Below are 26,913 nucleotides of genomic sequence, written 5' to 3'. Positions count from 1 at the left end.
AAAAGAAGCTGAAAGGGGAAAGTCAGGAGGGTCAAATTATTCCAGAAAGCATGGAACCTGTTTAAAATGACAATAATAGAATCTCAGTAGGAATGTATACCAAGAAGAAGCCCTATTCCAGAATGGGTATATGTTCAGTATCCTCTGCCATTTGGATAGATACAAAGAACTCATTCAGCTCCTCTGCAATCTCCTTCTCCTTAATAATCCTTTTCATGCCACCCTCATCATCTAAGGATCCAACCACCTCCCTGGCAGGTTTTCTGCTTCTGATATATTTAAAGAAGTTTTTGTTAACTCTCTTTTTGTGAAAAAAACTCTTCTTGCATCCCTTATTGTCTCCTTGAATTTCTTTTGCCAGAGTTTGTTCCTTTCTGTTCACTTTGGGCAGGACTTCCATTTTCTGAAGGAAGTTTTCTTCCCTTTTTATTATAGCTTCTCTAACTCTGTTTGTTAACCATGCTGAACTTGGTGGTACCTTTCCTTCTCAGGCTTGGAAGCTGAAGAACTGGGGCAGTTTGAGGTGACGAGAGAGGATGTTCTAAACTGTCTTGAAAAACTAAAAATTAACAGATCGTCAGAGCCAGATGGCATCCAACCAAGAATTCTGAAGGTACTCAAATGTGAAATTGCTGATCTCCTAGCAAAAAGAATATGTAACTTGTCTCTCTACCAGAGCAGCGAATGTAACTCCGATTTTCAGAAGGGGATCCTACTGGGGGGATCCGAGAAGCTACAGGCCAGTCAACTTCTGTGCCGGGTAAATTGATGGAAACCATACCTATGGGCAAAATTGTTAAACACATAGCAGAATGGGCCTTGCTGAAGGAGAACCAACATGGCTTCTGCAAGTCTTCCCTCACTAACCTTTTGAAGTTCTTTGAGAGTGTCAACAGGCATGTGAATGAAGATGATCCGGTTGATATAGTATACTTGGACTTCCAAAAAGCTTTTGACAAAGTTCCCCAGCAAAGGCACTTTAGTAAACTTAGCAGTTATGGGATAAGGGGAGAAAGTTCATGTGTGGATCAGTAACTGGATGGAGGGCAGGAAACAGAGGATAGGTTTAAATGGACAGTTTTCACAATGGAGGGAAGTAGGAAGTGGGATCTCCCAGGGATCAGTACTGGACGAGACAGTGCTCCTTAACTTGTTCATAAATGATCTAGAATTTGGGGTAAGCAACCAAGTGGTCAAATTTGCAGATGACACTAAACTATTTAGGATAGTGAAATCCACAATAGACTGTGAGGAGCTCCAAAAAGATCTCTCCAAACTGGGGTAGTGGGAGACAAAATGGCAAATGCAGTCCAATGTAAGCAAGCGTAAAGTGATGCATATTGGGTCTAAAAAACTCCAACTTCACATATACTCTGATGGATCTGAGCTGTCAGAGACTGACCAGGAAAGGGATCTTGGGGTTGTGATGGACAGCTCATTGAAAGTGTCAACTCAGTGTGTGGCAGCTGTGAAAAAGGCCAATTCTACACTAGGGATCATTAGGAAGGGGAATGAAACTAAAACTGCTGTTATTATAATGCCCTTATACAAATCTATGATGCATCCACATTTGAAGTATTGCATACAGTTCTGGTCACCGTATTTTAAAAAGAACACTGTAGAAAAGGAAAAAGTGCAGAAGAGGGCAACCAAGATGATTGGGGCCTGGGGCACCTTCCTTATGAGGCTAGGCTATAGCATCTGGGGCTTAAGTTTGAAAAAGAAGTGCTATGGGGAGACATGATGGAGGTGTATAAAATTATACATGGAGAAAGTGAACAGAGAAAATTTTCTCCCTCTCTCACAACACTAGAACCAGGAGCCTTCACATGAAACAGAAGGCCAGGAAATTTAGGATCAACCTAAGAAAGTACTTTTCCACACAATATAATGCATCTATAGAATTCTCTGCCATGGGATTTGGTGATGGCCATCAGCTTGGATGGCTCTAAAAGGGGCTTATTCATGGAGGACAGGTATATCAATGCTACTAGGCTGCTGGCTAAAGACCATCTCCAGCCTCAGAGGCAAGATGCCTCTCAAGACCAGTTGCAGGGGAGCAACAGCAGGAAAGAGAGCATGCCATCTCCTCTTACCTGTGGGCTTCTCAGAGGTATCTGGTGGGCCACTATGAGAAACAGGATGCTGGACTAGAAAGGACAGAACACAAGAAAACGGAAGATCTGAGTTTCTGGCTCTTTTCAGCTTTTTTAAAGAAAATGATGATTCGGGAGCATGGAAGAGCACACAAGCACCCGTTGTTGATTTTCTCCTCTGGCTTCCTACTTAAGATATTTAAGAAAGGTCTGTCAACTGCTTCATCCAGAGTTTTTTAGTCCTGTTATTACCCAGTTTTTACCACACCTAACATGCCACCCATCAACTACCTTGTATCTGCCATGCCTGTACAGAAAGAAGCAAACTAATACAATGAGGAAACTATCTTAGCAGCTACCTGAAGTTTTCTAGTAAAAGCTGCAACTGCAGAGAATTTCAATAAGCCACCTTGAGGCAGAGTGGGACAAATACTTGGAAGGTTTTTTTTAAAAAAACCCACAACATTTCAAAATAGTTTTACCAGGAAATTCAGAGTCACCAGCTATTTCCCACGATGAAGTAATTTTCATTACAAGCAAACACTGCCCATCTTTTACATAACGAGTAATGAAGAGTGCTGAGGGATTGCCTAAAGGAGGTTCCCTTTTGTCTTTCATGCTATGACAGTGCTAGCTCTTCCGCTAGTACTTGTTGTTTGACTCTGTAGGATTACATAAGTAAACCAGGACACATTAGATCATAAAACAGCTGGGCTGGAATTAATTGGCCAATGATTGCATCAAGTAGGACATACACACACACGGAATGATCTTCTATAACCTGCCATGGTTATGAACCCCACCTAAAATTATTGTGCAATGAATATGGGGGGAAAGGACCAAATGTTCTCTGAGTGGAAGACAAAGCAGGTAATGTAGCGCCCCAGGACCAATTTTTAGACTAACAAGGCATCATGGAGGTTTGTTACATTACAGAAGATGGCAGTATTAAATGAGCCACGACCCAAGTTGTGGTCACGCACATTGCTTCGGCAAGCAAAGATGCAGTTTTCTAAAACTGATTTTTAAAATTATCTGTTCAGTTACTTAAAACAAAGCTTATGATCTTATGAATTTAAAATAGGGAATGGGGTTCCTGTCCCATATTTTAAGTCAGTGCTTCAGAATCTCAACTTTCTTGAAAATAAAGCTTATAGTATTGTTTACAAGAATATCAACTTGTAAATGGCACAGAAATTAGGTGATGTCAGTCTTCCAGTGGTCAAGAACTTGGGGTTTTTCACTTATTAGCCATTGCCCTCTTTATAACCCATATGGGCTGGTTCTCCAGTTAAGCAGGTTGTTTTGTCAGCTTTGAATGATCATGTATGTGGATAATGGTCTCAGCTAGTCAGCACTAGCCCTGCCAGGGCTAGCATGATAATTTTGGATATTTCATTTCCTCACAGGTGTATTGTGTTGAAAGTGTTTCCTTACATTGAATGGCTAAAGGTATATTCCTACAGTTGCTTCTTCATGGGCATGTTCAGTCCAGGCAGATTTTTTTTAAAAAAATTGCATATATAGAAAATTGATCCAAAATTGTGGTCATGTATTTCTACCTTAAGTATCAGAACATTCTAGGAATTGCCTCATATCCTATTAAGCAAACAACAGAATGAACAGTGATGTAAAACAAATCTGTTCATAGTCTAAGGTGTGTAATTCTAGGTTTGCCAATGCTATTGTATACCTTTTAAGTTATCACTCTGCATTTCTTTGGTCATTTTTCATTTGTGATCGATGAAATTAAACTTTTCTGAACATGCAGCTGTCTGCATACTTTAGGATTCAAACAAGTTAAAAGAGTAGAAGATTCACTAGTGACATCACGATGCATTGCAGTTTCTTCAATTTTGCCTTTATTGGTATCCAGATATTGGCCAGAATACAAAAGGTTGCACATGGTGCACACACAGAGATTTTTTAGTCCTATTCTTCCTGCTATAAACCCCAGCACTGCCTGAAGTTAGAGATCTCTAGAGTGGCATTCCATGAGGAACTTCCTAGTGCCACACTAGGAACTTCCCTCACATAACACCCATTGAAGCTAACAAGTGCACACACTCCTGCTATTCATTTGTGTGGGACTTGCCTAGGAGAAGACTCCTGATCTCATGTTCCCCAAGAAAGTCATCTCAGCCTTAGGCCATATATAAGGTTTGAGAGTCCTGCAATGATTCTGGATGGCTGTGCAAATCCAGCAAAATGCATAGCCTGCTCGGTGACAAAGATAAGCTGTTCCTTATTTTGATTGATTAAATGCTGTCAAGTTAGTGTCGACTCTTAGCGACCTCACAGTTAGATTCTCTCCAGGATGATCTGACTTCAAATTGGCCTTTAAAGTTTCTCAGTGGTGCATTCATTGCTGTTGTAATCAAGTCTATTCATCTTGCTGCTGGTCATCCTCTTCTCTTTCCTTCAACTTAACCCTTGCAAAAACAGATGTCTTCCCATTATCTAACGGATGTATGCATTAATGTTCCTTTCAATGGCTGGACTGTACTATCACAAATGGAGAACATTACAAAAGGAGGTCTGCCCAGCTCTTCACCCCATGCTGAGGCGAAGACAGCAGGAGCAGGTAGTGAGAAATTAGGGGTACAGCTGCCTACTGCAACAGAAGAGTTCTAGTCTGACCGAGGATATTGAAACACTCTTCCACATGGGTTTACCAAATTGCAAAGGAAATAGCCATATGACAATTGTATCTCACTGGGGTCCAAAGGAGCCATGACCACTTCTTTTACAATTTGGCCAACTTGTGAGGTAAAAGCATTTAAATATGCTTGAAAAAACATGAAACCTTGCCCACATGATTGCAGTTTTCAGTTACAGGCACTTTGGTAAGCCATTTGAATCAGGACTCAGAACACTTTTGAGCATTCAGAGGTGAGTGCAGAAAGTAGAAGCGCCTCATACTTCCAATTTTCTCATTACTCCGTAGGCTGCTTATGTGGAGTGCTGAGATCCGCGTGGACCCCGGCATTCCCACCCAGCCTCAGCCTGGCTCATAGCCGAGGTTAAAGGCATGAGCGCACCCTTAATCCAGCTGCCGGGGTCATGTGTATCCTCGGGCTGCATACAGTCTGATGAGAGAATCCCCCAATGCACAGCTCTTGGCACACAGTGCATTATGGGATACTCAAAGGCTCAGATACATCAACCTGGCCTCTGGAGATCCATGCTGCTTGGTGCTTGTCTGTGAGTGTGCCATGCATTATGGGATGGGATGCATCATCCTGGCCTCCGGAGATCTGTGCTCTCAGCAACATTTGCTCTGTCGTCTGGGCGGAAAGTAAGTTGGACCCAGCCTTCCTTCCCGTCCCACTGCCTAGTCATGTGAATGACCTCAGTAACTATCTCTCAGCCAAACCCATTTCACGGAGGAGTTGTGAAAATATACCCTGAGCTCCTTCGAAGACCAGTGGGATATGAATGTAAAATGTAAAAATAAAAATGAAGTGGGTGGGTGGGTTGGTGGGAGAATAAAACTGTTTCAGCGTCTTCACTTCTTTCAGAGTATCTCTACACTATGATATAGCTTCAAGACAAGTCTTATGGAACAGAAATAACTCCTAGTGCTTCCAAAGGTGGTTCTTCTTCACAACTTGCATAAAACCCCAGGAAGAACTTCTACAGCAGTACTTCATTTTATTTTAGGTGTCCACATGTACTTCCCTTACTACTGCAGTAGCCCTTGTCCAATATTTGTATCATTATCCAGCAACTAAAACAAATATAATGAAAGGGATGAGAAGCCTTATCTTCACTGGCAGAGAGTAGAAAAGTAGGCCATTTCATCCTTCATGGACACTTGTTCTTCACCTTATTGGGTAGGGCAGGGGAGATTAGACATTTAAGAGCAGTTGCAAAACTCCACCAGAGACTGAGGGTGTGTGTACATTATCTGAAATGTCATGGGCACCAGCCAGACCCACATCTGTGGGATCAGCTTCCCACCCCACTCTTGGACAGAGAAAATGTTTTCCTAGATTAACCACAACTGGTTTGACTAGACTCCACTATGAGACAGAGAACGTGGATGTCTGTCTTGTGGCCAGTAATGGTTGCACTGAAGTCACCTTCACTACTCAGCTACCTTATATTTGGGACGTGAAACATGATAGTTTTTTTATCCATAGGTCTTTGGTTACTCTCTTGAAGCTATTAGTGTGCACTTTATTCCCTCCTTAATACAAATTACTTGTTATAAATATTTTAATAATAATTTTTAAAAACCTGGCTGAAGTAGTAATTAATACAACCTGAAAGTGTGTTTCCTGCCAGCTGGGAACCTAACCGCAGCAATCCCATAGGCTCCCTGAATTCGTTACTCACGGTTTCCATATCCATGGCTGCAGCACAGAATGGAACCCCCGTGAATATCGAGGTCCACCTGTACTGTGGGTAACATGCTGCCCATGCTCTTTGTAACAGTTGTGCAACTATTATTTAGTTTTATTTACATTTTATATCCCGCTCTTCCTCTAAAGAGCCCAGAGCGGTGTACTACATACGTAAGTTAACCAACTCATGGCTGTCTTAAGCTACACAAGCAGAGTAAAATGCTTTTATGAAGCATCTTGATGCAGAAGTGCTTCATTTGGGTCAATCCAATTTTGCTGTTGTTCGTCAGAATGTAATACACTAGATTTTGGAATTGGTTAAAAAAAAAAAATCAGGTTTCTACCAATATACCCACCACACGAAAGTGAAACTGTGTAATTAGGGGCATTTCGCCACCAACTTACATCTGAGTCCATCCTACCTTAATATGCAACTGTTATGAGGAATGGGGGATGGCATTAAGTTGTCACTCCAATGAGAACACATTACAGAAAGAAAGGTTTTGGTTGTTGTACTAGTACTAAGAGGGCAAATTTAGTAATGTTGGAAAGAATTAGTTCTCTAACCTTTTTTAATTTTGATATCAGTGGCATGGTAAGAGGTGTACCTCTTAATGGGATTTCAGTGATTTTAAGCCACTGATCTCATCAGTCATTTAACATCACAATTTTTAAAAAAAACTATCAGAAGGAAAGAACTTCAACTTCAATGCAGCGAACTTCAACTTCAATGCAGCTAGAAGCCATGTGCAGCTATCAAAAGAGAAAAATAAAATTGTGTGATAAATTGCACACAAATACACCGTCTTCACTCCTCTCTGCTGACAAACTGCAATGTCCAAAGAGATCATGATGGGTAACTATATGGCCCCCCATTATGGCACACACTAAGGAACTTTACACATTTCTTTATATAGTAACTGCTCATAGCTGAAATAATGGAGTTTATTATCATAAGGTATAGTAATGCTAAGTTTGATGGCTGAAAATCTGTCCATAATAGCAACAATATAATGAACATGGGGACAAACAACTGAAGATGGCTTTCATACCCTGTCTGTGAACATAGCTCGATGGACACTTGGTCTGATCCACAATAAAAAATTTTACATTCCCAGCTAGTTGTGGAGTGGGATTCAGACAAAGTAGCACTTTAATTGCTGGTGGTACTTCAGCATTCAAACTGCAATATTTTGCTCCTGGGAAAATGCTATTTTCCTTGAAATCCCCCCATCCACTAGAGCATCAATTGTTACTGTAAGTGCTGAGTGGAATCTGATTTTGCAACTGTGCTGAGTAGAATGTGATTGTGTGACTGTTATGAAGAATAAAGCAGCAAAGGTATATTTCTTCTCCCCTTTTTCTCCCATCCATTAGCTATGACTGTTGTCTTTGAATATGGATTTTGTAAGGTAACTCTTGTCAAACTACAATTGTTGCAGGCATTCCCTAACTGCTTGGATAATTCATTTTAGTATACTTAGATCCTGCTATTTCTTTACAGGCTCAGAATCAAGTAGCATGTGATGCTCAGTCTGAACAGTGGTCTCCATGAAGGTTTTAATTACATCAGGTACTGGATTAAAAAGCAGCTTAGAAGCAGCAATTTTGGTAAGCAACGTATGGTCTTAAAAATGTTTTACATATGTTACAGACAGAATATGAACCTTCCTCCTTAAATACAGAAAGAATTGTATTCCCACAGGAAGGTTTCCCTAAGCACTCACTATTCTAGCATGCTAAGGAGCTGCATAATATAGGTTCCCTATAGAGAAGAGCAGCTACATGCTTCACTACCTCGCTTTGCTAATCCTGTGTCAGGTGACTGCTCACAAGATTTCTTTAAGCCCTCATTACTTAGGAAGCGCTCCAAAACTAGGTCATAGGCTTCACTGACCCCAGAGTAATATGGATTACCAAATAAGAGACCTCAGCAGAATTTATATTCCTAATGTTGCACCTTTAATGGGCAATTCCATGCCTTTTACAGAAAGCGGAGATCAGAGAATCAGATGGACTTGCCTCTAAGGAAGTCCCATAAGGCATCAAAGAAATGTAACTCAGGCTCTGTGACCAGTTAGTCTGGTCACAAGCAAAACAGTCATTTGAACAGAGGAAATTGTTTCAGGATAAATTAACCTGAATTTTGGCCAGAAAAGGCATCTAGTTTTTTCTAAACAAATTTACCATTTTAAAAAAACACACCAAAACCTCATAAATTGACAATTGGAATTGGAATTCAGATCAGGATACATTTAGAAGTATTTTCACTCATGATACATTAAGACAGCTCTGCTGAACTGAGGAAAACACTTATTTATCTCATTACATATTAGTTGTTTTCCAAGCAGAATTAAGTTGCTTCTGAGAGCAGATTTGTCTCAAAACAGGAAGGTAACCAGAAGATGCTACTTGTCCCAACTCATTTATCTCTCTTATGCATATATTTTAGAGGATTCATGACCACACATATAAAGATACTGGCAGCAACTATCTCTAATAATTTCAGCAAACTCTCACTGAAAAATCCTTTGCTCTGACAATTTAATGTTAAACCAGCAATTTACTTTTAAAAACTTATTATTGAAACTAAGTAGACCCCAAATTAGTCATGATTTTTTTAAAAAAAAGATGTAGTCACCATGGCTTCACTTAAATGTAAAAACAAAGAATAAAATTGTACAAAAATATTGTTTACAACAAGATTTTTTTTACAACTGTACAATGTACAAGGCTACAAAGCCTCCTGGTAAGCTCCACTCTGGCACCGATGTGTTATGTAGTTCCCACTGACCACAAATATACTGTTTGTCCTTTCAGAAAGGAGTCCAGGAGGATGCTAGCATAGCTACAGGTAAAGTCAAGGAAGCCATAAAGAAGAAGAAGAAGAAGAAGAAGAAGAAGAAGAAGAAGAAGAAGAAGAAATTTCCTTCTGAAATTGGTAGGCCTGCACAAATGAAGAGAACAGAAAGGAACACAAACTCTGGCAAAAGAAATGCAAGGTGACAATAAGGAAGGAAAAAAGAGAGTTTGAGGAACATTTAGCTAAAAGCATCAAGGAGGATTTAAAAAACTCTTTTAAATACATCAGAAGCAGGAAACCTGCCATGGAGGAAGTTGGACCATTAAGACAATGAGGGAGTGAACGGGATGATATGGAAGTTACAGAGAAGCTAAATGAGAAGCTAAATGAGAATCTGTCTTCCTGGCAGGATACTGAGCATATACCTGTTCCTGAATCAGGCTTTCTGGGGACAGAGGTTAAAGAACGGAGTCAGATAGAAGTGACAAGAGATGATGTTCTAAACTGTCTGGAAAAATTGAAAACCACATCTAAAAAAGGACATTGTAGAACTGGAAAAGGTACAGAAGAGGGGAACCAAGATGATCAGGGGCCTAGAGCACCTTCCTTAGGAGGCAAGACTATAACACCTGGGGCTTTTTAGTTTAGAAAAAAAAAGGCGACTGCAGGGAGACATGCATGGTGTGGAGAAATCATGCATGGTGTGGTGAAAGAGGATAGAGAGAAATTCTTCTCCCTCTCACATAACTCTAAACTGACTGCCAGAAAATTTAGGACCAACCAATGAAAGTACTTTTTCACACAGCACATAATCAACTTGTGGAATTCTCTGCCACAAGATGTGGTGACAGACAACAACCTGGATGGCTTTAAGAGGGGTTTGGATAACTTCATGGAGGAGAGGTCTATCAACGGCTACTAGTTGGAGGACTATAGGCCACCTCCAGCCTCAGAGGCAGGATGCCTCTGAGTACCAGTTCCAGGGGAGTAACATCAGGAGGAAAAGCATGGCCTCAACTCCTGCCTGTAGACTTCCAGTGGCATCTGGTGGGCCACTGTATGAAACAAGATGCTGGATTAGATGGGCGTTGGGCCTGATTCAGTCGGGCTGTTCTTATGTTCTTACGACAGAATACTATACTTGAAGGTAGTGGGTGGCATTCTTATTAAATAATAAATAAATAAATTCTATGTACATTGTAGATGGCTATATCATCTGAAAACTGCTTACAGGCAATACAGTTCTTGGCAAATGAGACAATACAGTTCCTAGCAAATGAGATGAGAAAGGTATGTGACAAGGGCATGCCAGTTGCAACAGCCTGAGGACATCTCAATGCCACCACCCTACCTCCCCGCACACACACATATCCCTTTATCATATATGGTCGGGCGGCTGTTCATCTGAATAGCTCATCTACATGAGCTCCAAATACTTCAAGCATCTGATGTGTATGCAGTGGGGTGAACAGGCCCCTCCTCCCCACCACTATGCAAAGAAAGGGATGTGCCAGGAGAGCATCAGGATGTCTGCAGAGGACATCCCGATGGGTATGCTCTCGACATCCCCTTCCTGTGTGCACCAGGGACTGTACTGTCTGAACCAACTCTATATAAATATGGTATCGGGGTCTACAATAGCTCAAATGTTGATTCCTATGAAGTCTAACAGAGCCTTTGTAACTTACCCATTCTTTGGATTCTAAATTACAGCTCTTGATCAACCCTTGTATACCAAGGGTTCAGGGGCGTAACTATAATAGGGCAAGGGGAGACAGTTGTCTGGGGGCCCACTGCCTTGGGGGGCCCTCCAGAGGCAAGTCACATGACTGACTCCCCCAGCCACACACCTGCCCAGGCTTCCTTCAGTTGTATCCATCCTCCGAAATTGATGTGAGTGTTAAGACCTGGAGCTACCAGAACAGCATGTCTTTCTCTAGTACCATTACATGACTTGCATCGTCCACAATTCACAAAACCCCCTTTTTTTGGGGGGGGGGTTGCATTTTAAAATCTTGTCTCTGGGCCCACTCCAGCCTTGCTACGCCCCTGCAAGGGTTGATCAAGTTTCCACAAGTTAGTTGGGAAAGTTTTTTTGTTAAAAAAGAAAAAGAATCCTTTTGAGTCAGTTATAAGCATGAAAGAACTGGAGAATAAAACCTGAGAAGACCAAGGGAATATTATTGCACTTGTAAAACCTTTCTAAACCAGTGAATCGGTTATTGCCCATATACTGCACAGGATCCATACTTCGTCTCTCAATGTAGTACTGCTGGTATGGGAATATTTCATTTCCCCAGTGCTCAGCCCATGGCAAAATGAACATTTTCTTCCTCACCTAGTAGGGACATTCAACTTTCAACCTGCCCACCCCACTCCATCTGCTCCAAAGGGTTGGGGGACTCTCAAGAACAGGATGGTATTCAATATCCACTCTACTCCCTGTGCAAGTGCTGAGATCATCAGGTTATTTGGTGCAGGGTACTATCAGTATGCTGATGACACCCAAATCTTTTTCTCCATGTCATCATCATTGGGAGAGGGCATAACCTCTCTAAATGCCTGCCTGGAGGCAGTGATGGACTGGATGAGGGATAACAAACTGAGACTGAATTCAGATAAGATGGAGGTACTCATTGTGTGGGGTTGAAACTCGGGAGATGAGTTTGATCTGCCTGTTCCACAACTGCCTGTTTGTTATGAAATCCACTGCTCATTAAGATAATCAGAAGAGGTCCGTCTGCAGTTACCACAGGCTCGTCTGGTGGCTACTCAGGGACGGGCCTTCTCTGCTGCTGCCCTGAAGCTTTGGAATGCACTCCCTGCTGAAATAAGAGCCTTCCCATCTCTGACAACTTTTTAAAGTCTTTAAAGACACATCTGTTCACCCAGGATTTTATTTAAATATTTTAATAGTTTTAACATTGTTTTAAAATATTGTTTTAAAATTTTAAATTGTTGTAATATTTACAACAAATACAACAAATATTTGTTGTATACCTTTTCTGTTTCATTTATTTTGTTTTACCTAATGTTTTAACTTTTCTGTTGTCATTTATTTTGCTTTTCTGTAAACCGCCCAGAGACGTAAGTTTTGGGTGGTATAAAAACATGTTAAACCAACCAACAAACAAACAGCAGAGCTTGGATAAGGGGAAATACCATGATGTTTATTTCTGTAAGTCTTCAGTTAGCCTTCCCTGCTAACTGAGCAAAGAGGCACCTTTTTTAAAGTGGCAATTCTCTTATTGAGCAGGGAGAAAGCAACTGGCCCCATCCATCCGCAGCACAACATCCCTCCAGTGGCTGTTGCTGGTGTCCATCTCATGTTTCTTTTTTAGATTGTGATCCCTTTGGGGTTAGGGAGCCATTTTATTTATTTATGTCTATATAAACTCCTTTGGGAACTTTTGTTGAAAAGCGGTATATAAATATTTGTTGTATCTGTATTCTTGAAAAGTTCTTGTAATAGAAATTTCGTCCAGCTTCTGATACCTTATGTCTATTCAATCAACAATGAAGCCATATACATATAATTTATTGGGACTGGTGAACTGCATTTCCATCCTGTCCAAGTCTTACATAATGGTAACATTTTGATCTGCATTTCGCTAATCAACAGGAAACAGTGTGGAAAAGCCACATTTCAGAAAAACCACCCCAAACTTACCTTTATCATTTCTGCCACGTAGCTTTCAGGTCCTGTATATTCTGTGGAATCTTTTACTTTGACTAATACAATGAAGAACAAGTAGTGCCACATATTGTGCTCCTCTTTAATATGCTCTTCAAAAGTCACTGTCTTGTTATCAAACTTGTCTCTTTCCAGACCTAATGGGAAAACAGAACCAAATGACCATCTTTAGGCTGTTAAAGTGGAAATATACCCACCTTTTACTTCGCAATGAAAAAACACACACATAGAAGACAGGTGTTTGTGTATTTTAAATCCACATTTGCCCCATCTTTACTTTGGTGACTGACAACTCTTGTAACAAAGCATTTTGCCACTTGGGTCAGAGTCTGCCAGCGTTTTAACTCATAATGGTCCATCATCTATTGACGTGGGCGATGGGGAGGACGGTGTGGCCAAAGCAGGTTACATGGATGTCCCTGCACAGGCTATCATGCAAAACTAGATTAGCAGAAGCAGTACTTAAGGTAGTGATTTTGCCTCACACACTGTGGCCCCAGTCTAACTCATGTTACTACACTGTCCCATTGAAACCAATGGGGTTTAAGTTAGTGACAACTAATCTGTCTCATTGATTTCAATGGGACTTGCACGGCTAAGGTTGTGTATAGACATAAATACAGAACATCAAGAGTCACTGAGATTTTCCCCACAGTTCACATTCAGTTTCCCCTTGCCTTGGAGGACCATTGGACAGACATCTTTTCCGGTAAATTGAACACTAGTTCAGTAGTCTGTCTTGCCCCTTTCACTTGTATGTCAGACAGACTGTCCTCCTTTACAACACATTTTAAAAGCATCGTTATTACAACTTGGCATAGTGCAGGTTTTTCTAGGCATCACAGAAGTCATCAACATTTCTCAATATGTAGAGAAAGCCACTGCTTTGCACCAAAAATATGTGAGGATATTTTTATCCCAATTTATATAGTTGTGGAAATATGAAGATTATGCTCCTTTGCAAAGCTTATACCACAAACATTGTTATGGGCTTGTACCCACAATAATAATATATTATTATTAATATCGATTTAAGTTTGTGCACACACACGCACACAGACACGGAACTGCTCTGTCCCAGAACGTACACTTGCAGGAGGGTGCTCAACCACCCGTGTTTCACTGTGTAGTACATAGTCTCATGTATAGTATCTTACATTAAATAGGTAAGTTAATTAGATTCAAGGATAAATATAACAATACTGTAGTAAGGTAGTAAGATTTCTTGCTGCTACTAATTTACTTTCTCCCACCACTTTTTTTTAAAAAACACAAAAGGTTAAGAAGCTTTCTGTTGATTATAAAACAAAGTAGACATGAATAGCTACATGGCTGCAAGAGATGTAATACTGACTCTACTAACTTGGCAATATTCAAATAAGGGGCTTCATGGAGGACATGTCTATCAATGGTGGCTATAGTCTGGTGGCTATAGGCCACCTCCAGTCTCAGAGGCAAGCTGCCTCTCAATACCAGTTGCAGGGGAGCAACAGCAGGAAATGGGGCATGCCCTCACCTCTTGCCTGTGGGCTTCTCAGGAGCATCTAGTGGGCCACTATGTGAAACAGGATCATGGACTAAATAAGCCTTGGACCTGATCCAGCAGGACTGTTCTTATGTTCTTTTATTTGAACAGCAGAGCTGCTATTTTTATGGCACTTCATCTACACTTACCACAGATAAAGCAAGTAGTTTTTAAAATTTCTTCTTTCTTCTGTTTCTCACTTCTTAGATCAGCAAACGTGTCAATGATCACACCAAAGATCAGGTTAAGGACAATAATGATAACCATGAAGAAGAAGAGGAGATCATAGATCACTCTTGCAGCAAAAAGGGGTTCCTGAAATGTAAATGATTTTCAGATAAATAAGGAACAAATTGTGGAAGAAGGAATTAGGTGCTACATGGTATGTGATATTAAGGAGGAAAAGAGCAATACCACCAATATAACTTGAAGAAATATAGCTAGCTGCAGATGTAGGTGTGTGTCCAGGTGGGTACTGGGCATCTCTTCATCTTTGGGGAAGTGGTGGTGGTTCCTATTTCCTATCTATGGTCTTGTTAACAGTGGCCACCATCTAGACTAATTAGTTATGACTAAGCACCAAACTGAAATAAATGACAAGTTACTAATGACTAAAGTCCCGTTAATTTCAGTGAGGTTTGGATATGACTAAATTGGTCTGGATACTGGCCACTGTTTAGTAAAGTTGTGCCACCGAGTCGGTGTCGACTTCTGACAACCACAGAGCCATGTGGTTTTCTTTGGAAGAATACAGGAGGGGTTTACCTTTGCCATCTCCTGCGCAGTGTGAAATGATGCCTTTCAGCACCTTCCTATATCGCTGCTGCCTGATATAGGAGTTTCCCATATTCTGGGAAACACACCAGCGGGGATTCAAAGCAACAGCCTCTTGCTCTCTAGGCAGGTTACTTCCCCAATGTGCCTTTGGGTAGCTGGGGCCTCTGTTTATATCTACTGAAATACTAGCATATTGACAGTGTTGAAAACATTTTTATAACAGTTCTACTACTGCAGGCATTAATGGTTCAAAAAGCACTCAGAGTCAGTGGAGGAACAAGCTTATTGGGAAGTGCTTACACAGATGATAGAGCTTAACTACTACAGCAGTGTCAGCTTCTATAACTTAAAAGCAGCTTTTCCATTTACACTTCTGCAAGTGTGTGTGACCAACAGAAGAGGGAAATATCTACACTCTTATTCCCTTACTGTTGACAGCATTAGGGCTTATTCATTTAGCAGAAGCAACGTCTCAGAGTCATCTTGGCTTCTTTTCACTATCAACAAAAGTAAAATGCTTAAACTTCCTTGCATGGCACATTATGTGCTTTGTAAAGCGAGAGGGGCTTTCCCCAGGAAGAATCATTCCAGTCCTCTGTTGAGCCTTGACCGATTGCTGTTCCCCACCCCTGATCCTTCCACATACAGTGGCAATTTACCTCCTTGGATGGTTTCCTGAGCACATCTCCTACACCGCCTCCACTCCTTAGGCCATGGCTAAGCACAGTGACAATGCACATCAGCAAGGTTTCACAGGTATGTTCTTTGTCTTCTTCTTCACCATCTTCAGAAATCAGCTCTGTCAAACACAGCAGTTAAACACCATTGTGAGGACGGAAACTGCCTTGAAGAAATTCCATTTTTGACTCTCTCTGCTTGAAGATGCACAGCCATCCTGACAGAGTCATGATGACACGGCAGTGTCCTCCCTTCCCCTCTTCCGATGCCCTACCTTGGGATCATCGTGTTGCTTGCGTTGTAAAGGACAATATTTTAAATTTCCCCACAACCTTGGAATATGGCAACAACTCTTCTCACATATGAGAAGGGATTAATCCTCATGCTTTGAGCTGAATTTTAATTTTAAAAGAAGCCTAGCACAGGGAGCAATATAGACATACTTTTCACAAAAGGGGTACTGACAATTCTACTGAGACGGGATTTACATCATAGCAATAATGGTTAAAATGGTTCCTTTCTAATCCTAGAATATCAGAAAGTAGCGACAAAGGCCAAACTCCTGGTTGCTCCAGCTTATGCAAATTAACCCAAGGATCAGAGTATTTCTGAAGCCAGTTTGTCAGCTCACACAATAATTACAGAGCAGGTCTGCAAAACATAAAGCCTAAGGGCAATTGTGGTCTCACCCAGATCACACCCTGCCTCTAGGAAAATTTCAAACACCCACTGTTTGTAGCTCTTTCCTACTTCATTGTGGGAACTCCTAAATCCTAGCTAAGTCCATCAAAAGAGGAGAGACAGTGAAGGGAGATTTCTTCTTTTTACAACATCTGCATTGCTCCTGGATTTCAAAGCAGATGCCGCACCTGATGCTGGTTTTTCCAGTCAACTGCTGTGCAACTCACATATGCCTCGGACTCCCTCAGTGTATGAATTTCTAGGAGAGCAAAATCCTTCTGTGCTGTTGCCACCAAACTCAGCAAAAAGGGAACAGAAACAAACTAACGAACAAAACCCCAAACAACACAGGTGTAAAGAAGAAAGACAGAAAAGAAAGGGTGCAGAAAAAGCTTTGAGTAAGGGAACAGAAAGAGATGGAGGTAGATCTGAAGTACTGAGGGGCAGGAGGGAGGGGTATACAGAGAGCAAGATTGGCTTGGCAGAGTACACAGAATTTGTAGCACTCCCACCTTTTGAGGCACCAGCCACCACTACTGCCAGGGCTTTGTATAATAGGATGTGGTGCCCCTAACAACAAGAAAAGTAGCTTCAACAATGGCCATTGCCGCTATGCAGTGTTCATGATGGCAAAACAATGTTTGTGTTGGCTTGTGATTCCAGCACAGCACGATATAATGTCATGTTGCTTTGTCAGAGTAACTTCCAGATGGGGGGCTTAGTCTGGGATGGTCACACCTTGTTCACTCACTCTTTAAGAGGGACTCATACAAAACTGTTGTCCATCATCCACCCAGATTTTCTCCGTGCTTAAACCGTCAGATTTTTTAATTGAGAAAATCTGCTTCTTTTAACTCATAGCAGAAGAGCAAGGGCAGGCTGGCACAACCAGGAGTATGTCTGGAAGTGCCCCCAGAAGTATTATGCACCATCTCAAATGCATATCTCCATCTGGTAGTAGTAATGTGCATGAACAGCTCATGGGGATGCAGAGTGGTTCCCTTAAGAAGCAGATATGCAGATCCTTCCCTGCTCTGCTGCCGCCCCACCACTTTTCCGGGCAGTTCACTCTAGGAAAGGCTGAGGCACTGTTCCCTGCAGCCTGCACATATGGTGTCCATGTGCATGCTGATGCCGCATGCACAGGCTGCAGGGAACAGCACTGCAGCTGCCACAGCCTCTGCTAGAGTGAGCACCATGCAGCAGCAGAGCAGCTAAGGACCAGCTTACCTGCTTCGTAAGGAAACTGCTCCTTGCCCCCCCAAACTGGTTTGGTTGCAGGTGCCCGAGCCGGTTTGGTGTGTCCCAAAGGAGGCATTGAACCAGCTCGTTCGCATCCCTATCTGGTAGTACTGAAGTATAAGAAAGCAAGACACGAGCAATTCAAATCAGAAAACATTCAGTTAAAATGAGTGATGAGATTAAACTGGAAAATGAAAAGAAAGCCAAATAATGAGACACACCCACCTGTTGAAGGAACAACAGAAGAACAATTTTCCCCACTTTCTATTCTACACACACCAGAATACAGAAATTCCCTGGTCATTGTCTCACCAGCTTCAGTGTGCTGATCTATAAATATGCAAATTGAGACATCAAGAATGTAAGCTTAAAGGATGTTAAGGTTTTTACAGAAGCAGATATATACTGTTAGCAGTGATTAGCTATTTATCTATATTAGCTTTAAATTTTACATCCTCTGATTCAGTTAAACATACTATAAAGGTGGCTTAACGTGAATAAAAATGTATAAAATATTATCTTACATAAAATGAATTGCACACAGACTTGTCAAAGTTCTTTTTTAAGTTTAATAAACTTTGATATTTTACAGCATATGAAAAGCAAATATTACATTGTTTCTATTTACTGCAAAGTAGTGGGATTACTTCACACATAATTGCTTAAAAGATGTGAAAGAGCTAGCATTGCTCACATATGTTAAAATGTATTTATTTGTTTGATTTCTATACTGCCCTTCCAAAAATATTTCCCAAAGAGTCATGCCTTTTTGACTATTGCTTTTTCCATGCAGTGAGTACCCCAACACAAAAGTAATATTTTCTACTAGCTAGCCCAGGCGCAGAGCATCTGCACCTCTAGTTCTCCTTCGTTCTCTGCCCCTTCCCTCTGTCTCTCCTGCCGGCCTGGCCGCCACTTTCTCCCCCCCACCGCACTGGCTGGCCTAGCCGTCGCTTTCTCTCCCCCGCCAGCTGGCCTGGCAGCCACTTTCTCTCTCTCGCTGCTGCCGGCCAGCCTGGCCGCCCTTTTCTCTCTCCGCCCAACCGTCTGGCCATTTGCCTTATCTTCTCTGCTGTCGCTTTGCTCCCTCTCTCTCCTTGCTTGCGAACTCTCACGAGAGCTCCCACACATGGGATTAGCAACAGGTAAACCTAAGAGAATTATATAGACAGATAGATAGATAGATAGATATGCTTTGGAAAACAACTTGTATTTGAATGTCCTGATGAGGTTTGGCAGTTAATGAAAACTTTACGTTTTCCATGTGGTATCTGATATGAGGAGACAATCATCTGTTAATGAGCGAGTTCAACACTCTTAGAACAAAGCCCTTGATAAATTTACAGATCTGGAAACATTTTTTGAGGGAAGAAAATCAAGTACCAACCTGGCAATAATGTTTCATTAGGCAGCTTATCTACTTCCAAGATAAAGTCATCCTTGAAGAATAGATAGCCCACTATCGAGAACAGGTAAACCAAGATAAGAGCAAGAACAGCAGTCAAGATGATGGAGCGTCCATTGCGAGTGACACTTTTAATGACATTCAGCAAGGTCTCCTCTCTGTACACCAAGTCAAAAAGCTGCGGGGTGGGTTGGAGGGGAAATGACAGTTCAAAATGCTTCAGAGGTTTACTACTTAAACAGCTAGTGTCTTACTATACTTGGCTATCTATGTGCAGTAAGAGAAGCGGATGTTGTAATATTTTGGGAGATATATATATATATTTAGCAATACTGACATTTCATATTTGCAGACAGTTTAAGAATCTTTGTCTGGAAGAACTCTCCAAAAAGCAAGGAACTGAACAAAAACAGTAAGATTATCAAATAAATGGAAAGCCATAATAAAGTGGTGTGTTGTAGGCAAGAGGCTTTTCTTCAATTTTTTTAAAAAAATCATAAACTTAGTTGCTTTGCTTGCCAGGGGCTTACCACATTCTTTGATTTCTAGTTCAGGAATTATAGAGCAGGATTATCAATCAGAAGTTGTAGCATAGTTATCATTCATTGCCCTGGCTGTATAATAAGCTTACTACTTTGGGGAGGCTTCTCTCCCTCCACTCTTTGATCCGCACCCATCATGTGGTGTACAGCTGAACTGCAATATAACTCTAGCTTGGAATTTGACATGGAAATCCCCATATGAATAATAAGCACACCAATGAAAAGCCACAGTGTAAGCAAATGGAAAATGTGCAGCCTTTGTGACCAAGTGTGTATCAGGCGATAGTGGCCCTAAACCAAAGAACATTACGTTAGTCATGCTTACGCCCCATGGAAAGTAACTGGTCTTGGGGCAGGGAACTACATGTTTGGCAAACATATGAATGTGGGGGTGGAAGGAACATTTATAGGGGAGAATAGAGAGAATATTTAGGTAGGCCCACCATTTCTCCCCTATAAATCTTCCCAAGCTGCTTGACCATCAATGCGGCTTACCTTGGATTTCAATCACATCTGGGTGGGGGTGGGGAATTAAAAGCAGATTGCAGGGGGCATTTGCAGGGAAGGACAGATAGGCTGGGGAGGGTTAAGCACCTTATTGCTCACAGAATCTCCACTACAAATGACAGCCCCACATATGCTCACAGTGTTGAGTATTCTGTGTTGCTGAAGTCGTAAAATGAGATTCTGCACATGCTGACAAAAGCCAATTGCTTTATGGGAAGAGGTTTCTAATACTAACCCCCTTTCTGATTTTTGTGAACTTCATGAACAGAGCATCCAATAAAGGAGACTTTTGTTTGGCAAGTAGCTTCTCCACTTTGGTCAACTGTCTCTCTTCTTTCTTACAAATATTTTATGTGGCTGTTGTCTTCCATCCAGATTGAAGCTCAATCATCTCTTGTTCCCAGATGTGTCTGCTTTTTTTGGGGGGGGGGGTAATTTCCAAGCAGTTCTCTGCCATGACATGGCAGAGACATGGCATGGCATCAGACATGGCAGAGAACTGCTAGAACACCTCCCAGGTGGAAGGTGCAACAAGGCATGGCATCAGCAGCAAATATGTACCAACATAAGCTGAGAGAGAGTACTCTTGGGAAACACACAATAGTTGTTGATTTGATTTACAAGCACTTACAGAGAAAGCTCTTCATTGCCAAACAGAATGACCCAAAGGAAATTCACCCATTGCTAGTTTTCCTCTTCATAATGTGTATTTCCACCCTTAACTTATTGGTCACTCACTTGCCCTATGAATTTCACAATTTTATTTGGATTGAATCAACTGTGTTCCTCCTGTGATCTCTGAAGGAGAGGAAGAAACATGGCCATTCCACACAGAGATTGTGATCCTGAGGAAGCACTTGGGCATGCCTTGTGGGAATGTTCTTTGCTTTGAATGGCACAACACTATGACACACCAAACCAATTCAGAAAGTTCCCTCTGCTTTAAAAGTAGTTATGGTGTGGGGCTGCTTGAGAAGTTAATTCTGATAACTTCCTTGAGTGTGTGGAACTTGTGTAATTCTTTGATTTACAGGAGCATTCCTAGATGGGGATTTTAGATAGCTTCTCCACTGGAATGGAGGGTGTGCTTTTGCACATTGGCCAGATTCGCACTGAAGTCCATTTGAGATAGCAGAGCACTCCACACATGATTCAGGTTTTTCATTGTGCATTGGAGCCTAGCCCAGTTTATAAATTGAGGTTAAAAAAATCATTTTTTGTGTTGGGTTTTTTGGGCAAATTCAAACTTCCAGTAAACCCACAGTAAAGCCTGCTGTCTGGGAAAGCTCTACAACAGGCAGCAATCCTGCACGGAGTTATTCTTCCACAAGCCCCACTGAAGACAGCCTAGATGTATTTAATATCAAAATGCAATGTTACCAACATCCACAACCATGAAGAATACACACTTTCAAAGATATCAAAATTAAACACTTACCAGCAAACTATAGAAAAATTCATGTACAAAAAGCCCCATTGCACATATAAGAAGATATAGTAGATGATAAAGGAATTCAACATCCATTATCATGGCTTTGTATCCTCTAGTAAAGGTTCCACAGTTACCAACAAAACTCATTAAAAAGATTATTTTGTTACAAACCTATAAAGCAAAGCACAGAGAGGAATAATGTTAAAATAAAATACTTAAATTTTTGATGAAAATCTGCAAAATTTATTTGTGGATTGTTTGATTTTATTGTTGCTTTGTACTTTTATTATACTTTTTAAAATGCTGCTTTGTAGAATTTTTTACAGAAAAACTAATTTCATTGAGAGAACTTTCTTTGGACACAAAAAACTCACAGCCAATACAATTGGGCAGAACTTGTGTAATTCTTTGATTTCCAGGAGCATTCCCAGAAGGGGCTTTTAGATCGCTTCTCCACTGGAATGGAGGGTGTGCTTTTGCACATTTTGCATGCACACATGCGTGTATATTATATATATATTTACACACACACACACACACACACACACACACACACGTGTCAAGAATTTGGTGGTTCTAGGCAACAAAAGTTCAGAAAATCCTACTTGATACTTACATTGAAAGCCCCCAGAAGAAATAACGTTGGCTGTAAACCTACTGAAAATATTAGCCGTAAAATTGTAGAAGCTATTAAAGCTCTAATGCCATGGGGTTTTGGTAAGGCGATAACTATAGCCAATGATATCAGCATAGCTGTCCAGAGCAAACCTGACAAGTGGGGTTCAAGTGTACCTGAGAAGAGCAAAACAGTTCATTATTTATTTTAAAAACTTATACTTTGCTAACATAGCTCAAATGGGGCCCTTAGGATAGCTAACAACAAGAAGTATCAGTTTAAAATATACCAGACAAACCTCATATATAAAACTGGTAGTAGCAGAGCAAGGCACACAAATCCTGTTCACAGATTCCAGGAAACATATGCCAGCTCACTGATCAACAAAGCCCCTGACCCCTCATACAAGATCAACTGAAACAAAACCTTCAACCAACCTTCTGAAAATCAAAAACGAGCTTGCTTTCTTATCAACTTGATGCAATGCTGTTCAGTTTACTCACATGAATAACATTTTCTGATGCCAGCACTGCTTACTAACCAGCCTGTCTAGACATTATGAATTTCAGACTGATAAGTCCCTTAAGGGCACATTAATTAATAAAAAAATGTGATTGGAACAAACAGCTTGTGTGTGTTCACATAAAAAGTATCATGTGAGTGCTTCTATTGCTCCTCCTCCTGTTTAAATGAACAACCACAACAGTCCCTGTATGTAACATTAGTAGCATGGGTAAAAACAATAATCCTAACAACTATTATGATGGCTGGTATATATGGGCAATCACCACCACCACCACACTAGGAATATTGTTTCATTGGGGTCCAATTCAAAACATCAACCGCCTTGAGGCTGGAAATATAAAGACAGTGCTGAAGATGGTTTTAAAAGGGGATTTCTGTTTGTGGTGTGTACACTCATATTTTCCACCTCTGGAAAACAGGTTTTTGTACCATTTCAGAAAGATCAGATCTTGAAAGATCTTGATATGTGAACATAAACAACAAATGCCATCTAGAGTTCTTCATGCAGGACTCTCATTACCAAGAATGCAGAGAGCTTTGTCAGCACACTGGTGTATTTCGCCTGCCACTGCCAGAAATGATGAAGTCCTGCCTACATATGTGTTGAGAGCCTTGCTTGTTTATAGACATAAATCAAATAAATATTAATCTACATGCTTTTTTAAAAAAAACCCATAATCAGCTGCCATTGGTATTGTATTTTCTCCTCATCACCTTTTCAAATCTCAGAAATGATTACTTAAAACTTTCATGATTATGTGAAAGCTAGCATTCTGTCTCCATAGATATTCAAATTTTGCCTTATGCACTGACATGTTTTTCAACTCTGAAAAATATGATAAATGGAGCAGCAGAAGTGGGGGAATAAAGACCTAACTAGAAGTAGCTTGAATTTGGACTCAGAGGTAAAGAGCTCTAAATTGGCTGGGTGATAATCCCTCTGGCAAGTGCTTTGGGAATCTGAGGCAGGTTCAGCCATTGTGCTGCATGCTGTAAGAGTCCATTTGCTTTGCTTTACTATTCTCTGCTTGCATATTTGTAAACAGAATTGATATTACAAAGATACCATAAGTCTCCAGAGCTTCCCCACAAAAGGCAGCTACATTCTTCGTGCTTTCTTACTTGTTGAAGTCCAGAGTGCTTAGCAATATGAACACTGCTCTAAGGTAAATAGATATTTAACCTGGGCCCCCTTTTGTGCTTTAATTTTTAAAGTACTTTTCATAACTCGGAAATACTCATACCTCCTTTTATTCCTTTAAATGGATAGAAAAATGCAACCAGTAGGTTCATGAGGACTGCAAGGTTAAATGAAATACTGCTCCAGAAGGACATGTTGCGTGAGCACCAGTACAATATAGGTTGAGCTGCAAACAAGGAAAAAGAAAAGCAAAGAAAAACGTTTGCAAGCGACTCAAAGATATCAGATACGTTTAGCAAAGAAATAAATTCCCAGAGAGCATTATACTGTCAACTTTTCCTAGAATCACACGCTATCAACTGCAGTAATCTTTATTGCTGGATTTAAGCCTTTTTAAATTGTTCTTTGAAAGTCCATACGTTTGGGACATTTCTGATTCCTCAAGAGGTCTTTTCAGGCCAAAGGCCATATTAAATAGAAACTAGCTTATTATGTACAGGAGTAAAAGTTGGTTATGCATTAAAAGACAAGGTCAGAACGTGCTGGCTATATCCCTCTGCACTATTTGACCTTCTGCGAGTGATTTGTCTGCATGTTCTTTTCCAGCCCTCTCTATGCACTGGAAGTGACTGCTTTAGTCAGTATGTTAACTAAGTGAAGGAGGCGAAAGTGTAAGATTTCTCACATGACAATAAAGCTGAACATGCCAAAATCACAAATCCAGGAGGCAACAAAACTACAAGTGTCTGTTGTGACGATGGGAGCAGATGCTGCTGTCACATATATTTCTTTAAAGGACTTTTGTCTTGCCTTTCTTCTCCCCTAATATGGGGCATTTGAAATGGCTCACAATATACCACAATGGTCTCCACGTAACAATAAAACCCCTGCTAACTGGGCAAAGAGGTAACTTTTAAAGTGGTATCTCTCTTGTATTTAGCAGGGGGAGAGCAACTTAGGCCAGACTCACCTTCCTCCAGTGGCTGCTGCTAGGGAGAGGGAGTGTGTGTGCATGTGCGCACACGCCTGCCTGCCTTAGGTAGGATGGCCTATTTACAAAACACATGTCTGTCAGACATACGTCCAACCCTCTATTTGAGAACCTGAAAGGAAGTAAGTTTTAATGATTCTTCAGGCAACCTCCTCAGTTGATCTCTTCACCAACAACTTTCCATCCACTTCTCTCCTGGAAGCCCATGAGCAATCTCTTACCTTCCTTTTCTTCAGACTAAACATGGACATCTTCAGCCTTTCAATAAGGGGCTTGCCTTCCAGCATGATTATCCTTGTAGCTCTCCCCTGAACCCTTTTCAGACTGAGAACATGTTTTCTTCTGTGACATCCAGAGCTTCAAAGGAGGACTTACCAGTACAGATTCCAGTCACAGCATTCATTCCTGTGCCCTGTATAGCAGGATTCTCTTACTTTAGCTTGGAATGAGATGCTGTGACAATGGCACAAAGGACCAATGCTATTGGAGATACATGTTCAATTTGTTATCTGACATGACTCAGTTCTCTTAGCAATGTTGATAGTCAAAAGGTCTTGAATGAGCAATCAGAAAAAGTATACCCAAACTGTAATTTGTCTTTTGTATAATACTTCTGCAATCTTGCAAGTAGAGGAGACATGGGTCAATGGAAAGCACACAGTTTGCATGTATATTGTCTCAGGCGCAGTTGCTGACATCTCCAGGGAACAGGGTTCAGGCAGGAAGGATGTGAAAGCTTTTAACAGCAATACTATTGGCCTTGGTTTAAAAAAGAAAAGAGCTGTAGAGGTCAATGACTGGAAGTAAAGCAGCAAAGGTTCTCAGAGATGTGGAAAAGGAGGGATTGGTATGCCCTTGGGAGCCAAATCCCTCATTGCACAAGTTGTTTCACTAGTGTTCTTAAGTGAGAGTAACTGAGCAATGGAAAGAAAATAGTGTAAAGTGACAAAAGTAAAGCAAATGACACACGGGACGTGGAGCACGTCATCAGGACAAAATTCCCTGTAACAATCAGTGATCATAATGAATAAGCCATCTTCTGGAAGACTTCTTTTCTCCAGATTTGTGGCACTCTGTGTCTACAGCTTACATCCTTTTGAAATATGTTCCAATCTACTTTCTTGTTTGTTAACTTGCATTCATATAACTTTCTAGGAGGCCCAATTTTGCCCCCTGAATTTGGTATTTGCATGTTCCTTCCCGCCACCCATACCAGCTGAAACTGTGTAGCCGCCAGAAAGTGACCACAGCAGAAAGTCTTTGCAACCTGAATATGATCAGAGAACAAAACTAGGCACAGATCATGACACAGGAAACTTGTGATTAGGATCTCCCATGGTTGACTTTTATTAAAAAACAAAACACTTCAAATCAGCACTAGCGGAAGGGAGCACTGAATCCTTTTCTGCTGTACTCTATTTCTGATCTAAATTGCCCACCAACTGAAGCTGCTATTAGCTCCACCAGCAGGAGGGGGACGGGAAAGAATACCGATAGAACATTGGTGCTGGTATCTTTGTTCACTGCAGAGAGGGAGATGTTTAAATCTGCAAATAGGCACTGAAGGAAGGATCAGATACCCTTCCACAAGTGCTGCTTACCCAAATTAGCAACCCCATGCAGCTTCTTTGGTTTTACTTAAAAACGAAACCAGCAAAAAACCCCTTTCTGCTTCTGATGACAGATCTCTCAAATCATTTGTTCCTTAGATCCATCTAACAAGAATCCCAAGACCGTAATCATTTATGTCTCTCAGATTAAAGCCTAACCATTCTTATTACAGCGACCATGACTGTCTGTATTTTTTTTGTGCTGATTTCCTATGTATATTTTTCAAAATATGAATTGGGAAGTATAATGCTTGAAAGAGACAGCCACTAAAACCAAAATTTAAAGCCAAGTATTTCTG

The 26,913-nt window shown here is 40.9% G+C and overlaps 1 protein-coding gene and 1 long non-coding RNA gene across 14 annotated transcripts in view; one reads left to right on the top strand and one right to left on the bottom strand.

Moving 5' to 3' along the window:
• ITPR1 (inositol 1,4,5-trisphosphate receptor type 1) overlaps positions 1 to 26,913 on the bottom strand; it is a 323,955-nt gene that overhangs the window by 17,574 nt on the left and 279,468 nt on the right. For all 13 annotated transcript variants that reach the window (XM_053296706.1, XM_053296710.1, XM_053296713.1 and 10 more), the window contains 8 exons: positions 24,117 to 24,239; positions 22,348 to 22,523; positions 21,738 to 21,902; positions 19,233 to 19,428; positions 18,071 to 18,175; positions 15,904 to 16,043; positions 14,617 to 14,782; positions 12,919 to 13,079 (listed from right to left, as the gene is read on the bottom strand). In XM_053296706.1, the coding sequence (XP_053152681.1) occupies positions 12,919 to 13,079; positions 14,617 to 14,782; positions 15,904 to 16,043; positions 18,071 to 18,175; positions 19,233 to 19,428; positions 21,738 to 21,902; positions 22,348 to 22,523; positions 24,117 to 24,239 (1,232 nt within the window). The remainder of the gene's footprint in view (positions 1 to 12,918; positions 13,080 to 14,616; positions 14,783 to 15,903; positions 16,044 to 18,070; positions 18,176 to 19,232; positions 19,429 to 21,737; positions 21,903 to 22,347; positions 22,524 to 24,116; positions 24,240 to 26,913) is intronic.
• LOC128345175 (uncharacterized) lies at positions 491 to 10,323 on the top strand. The gene is made up of 3 exons (XR_008316294.1): positions 491 to 613; positions 7,950 to 8,056; positions 9,266 to 10,323. It is a non-coding gene; the product is annotated as an uncharacterized LOC128345175 (long non-coding RNA).

Source organism: Hemicordylus capensis, chromosome 2 (assembly GCF_027244095.1).
Source record: "Hemicordylus capensis ecotype Gifberg chromosome 2, rHemCap1.1.pri, whole genome shotgun sequence".
Classification (NCBI taxonomy): Eukaryota; Metazoa; Chordata; class Lepidosauria; order Squamata; family Cordylidae; genus Hemicordylus; species Hemicordylus capensis.
The sequence above is the reverse complement of the archived record's forward strand: the minus strand, read 5'-3'. Positions and strand labels throughout refer to the sequence as shown.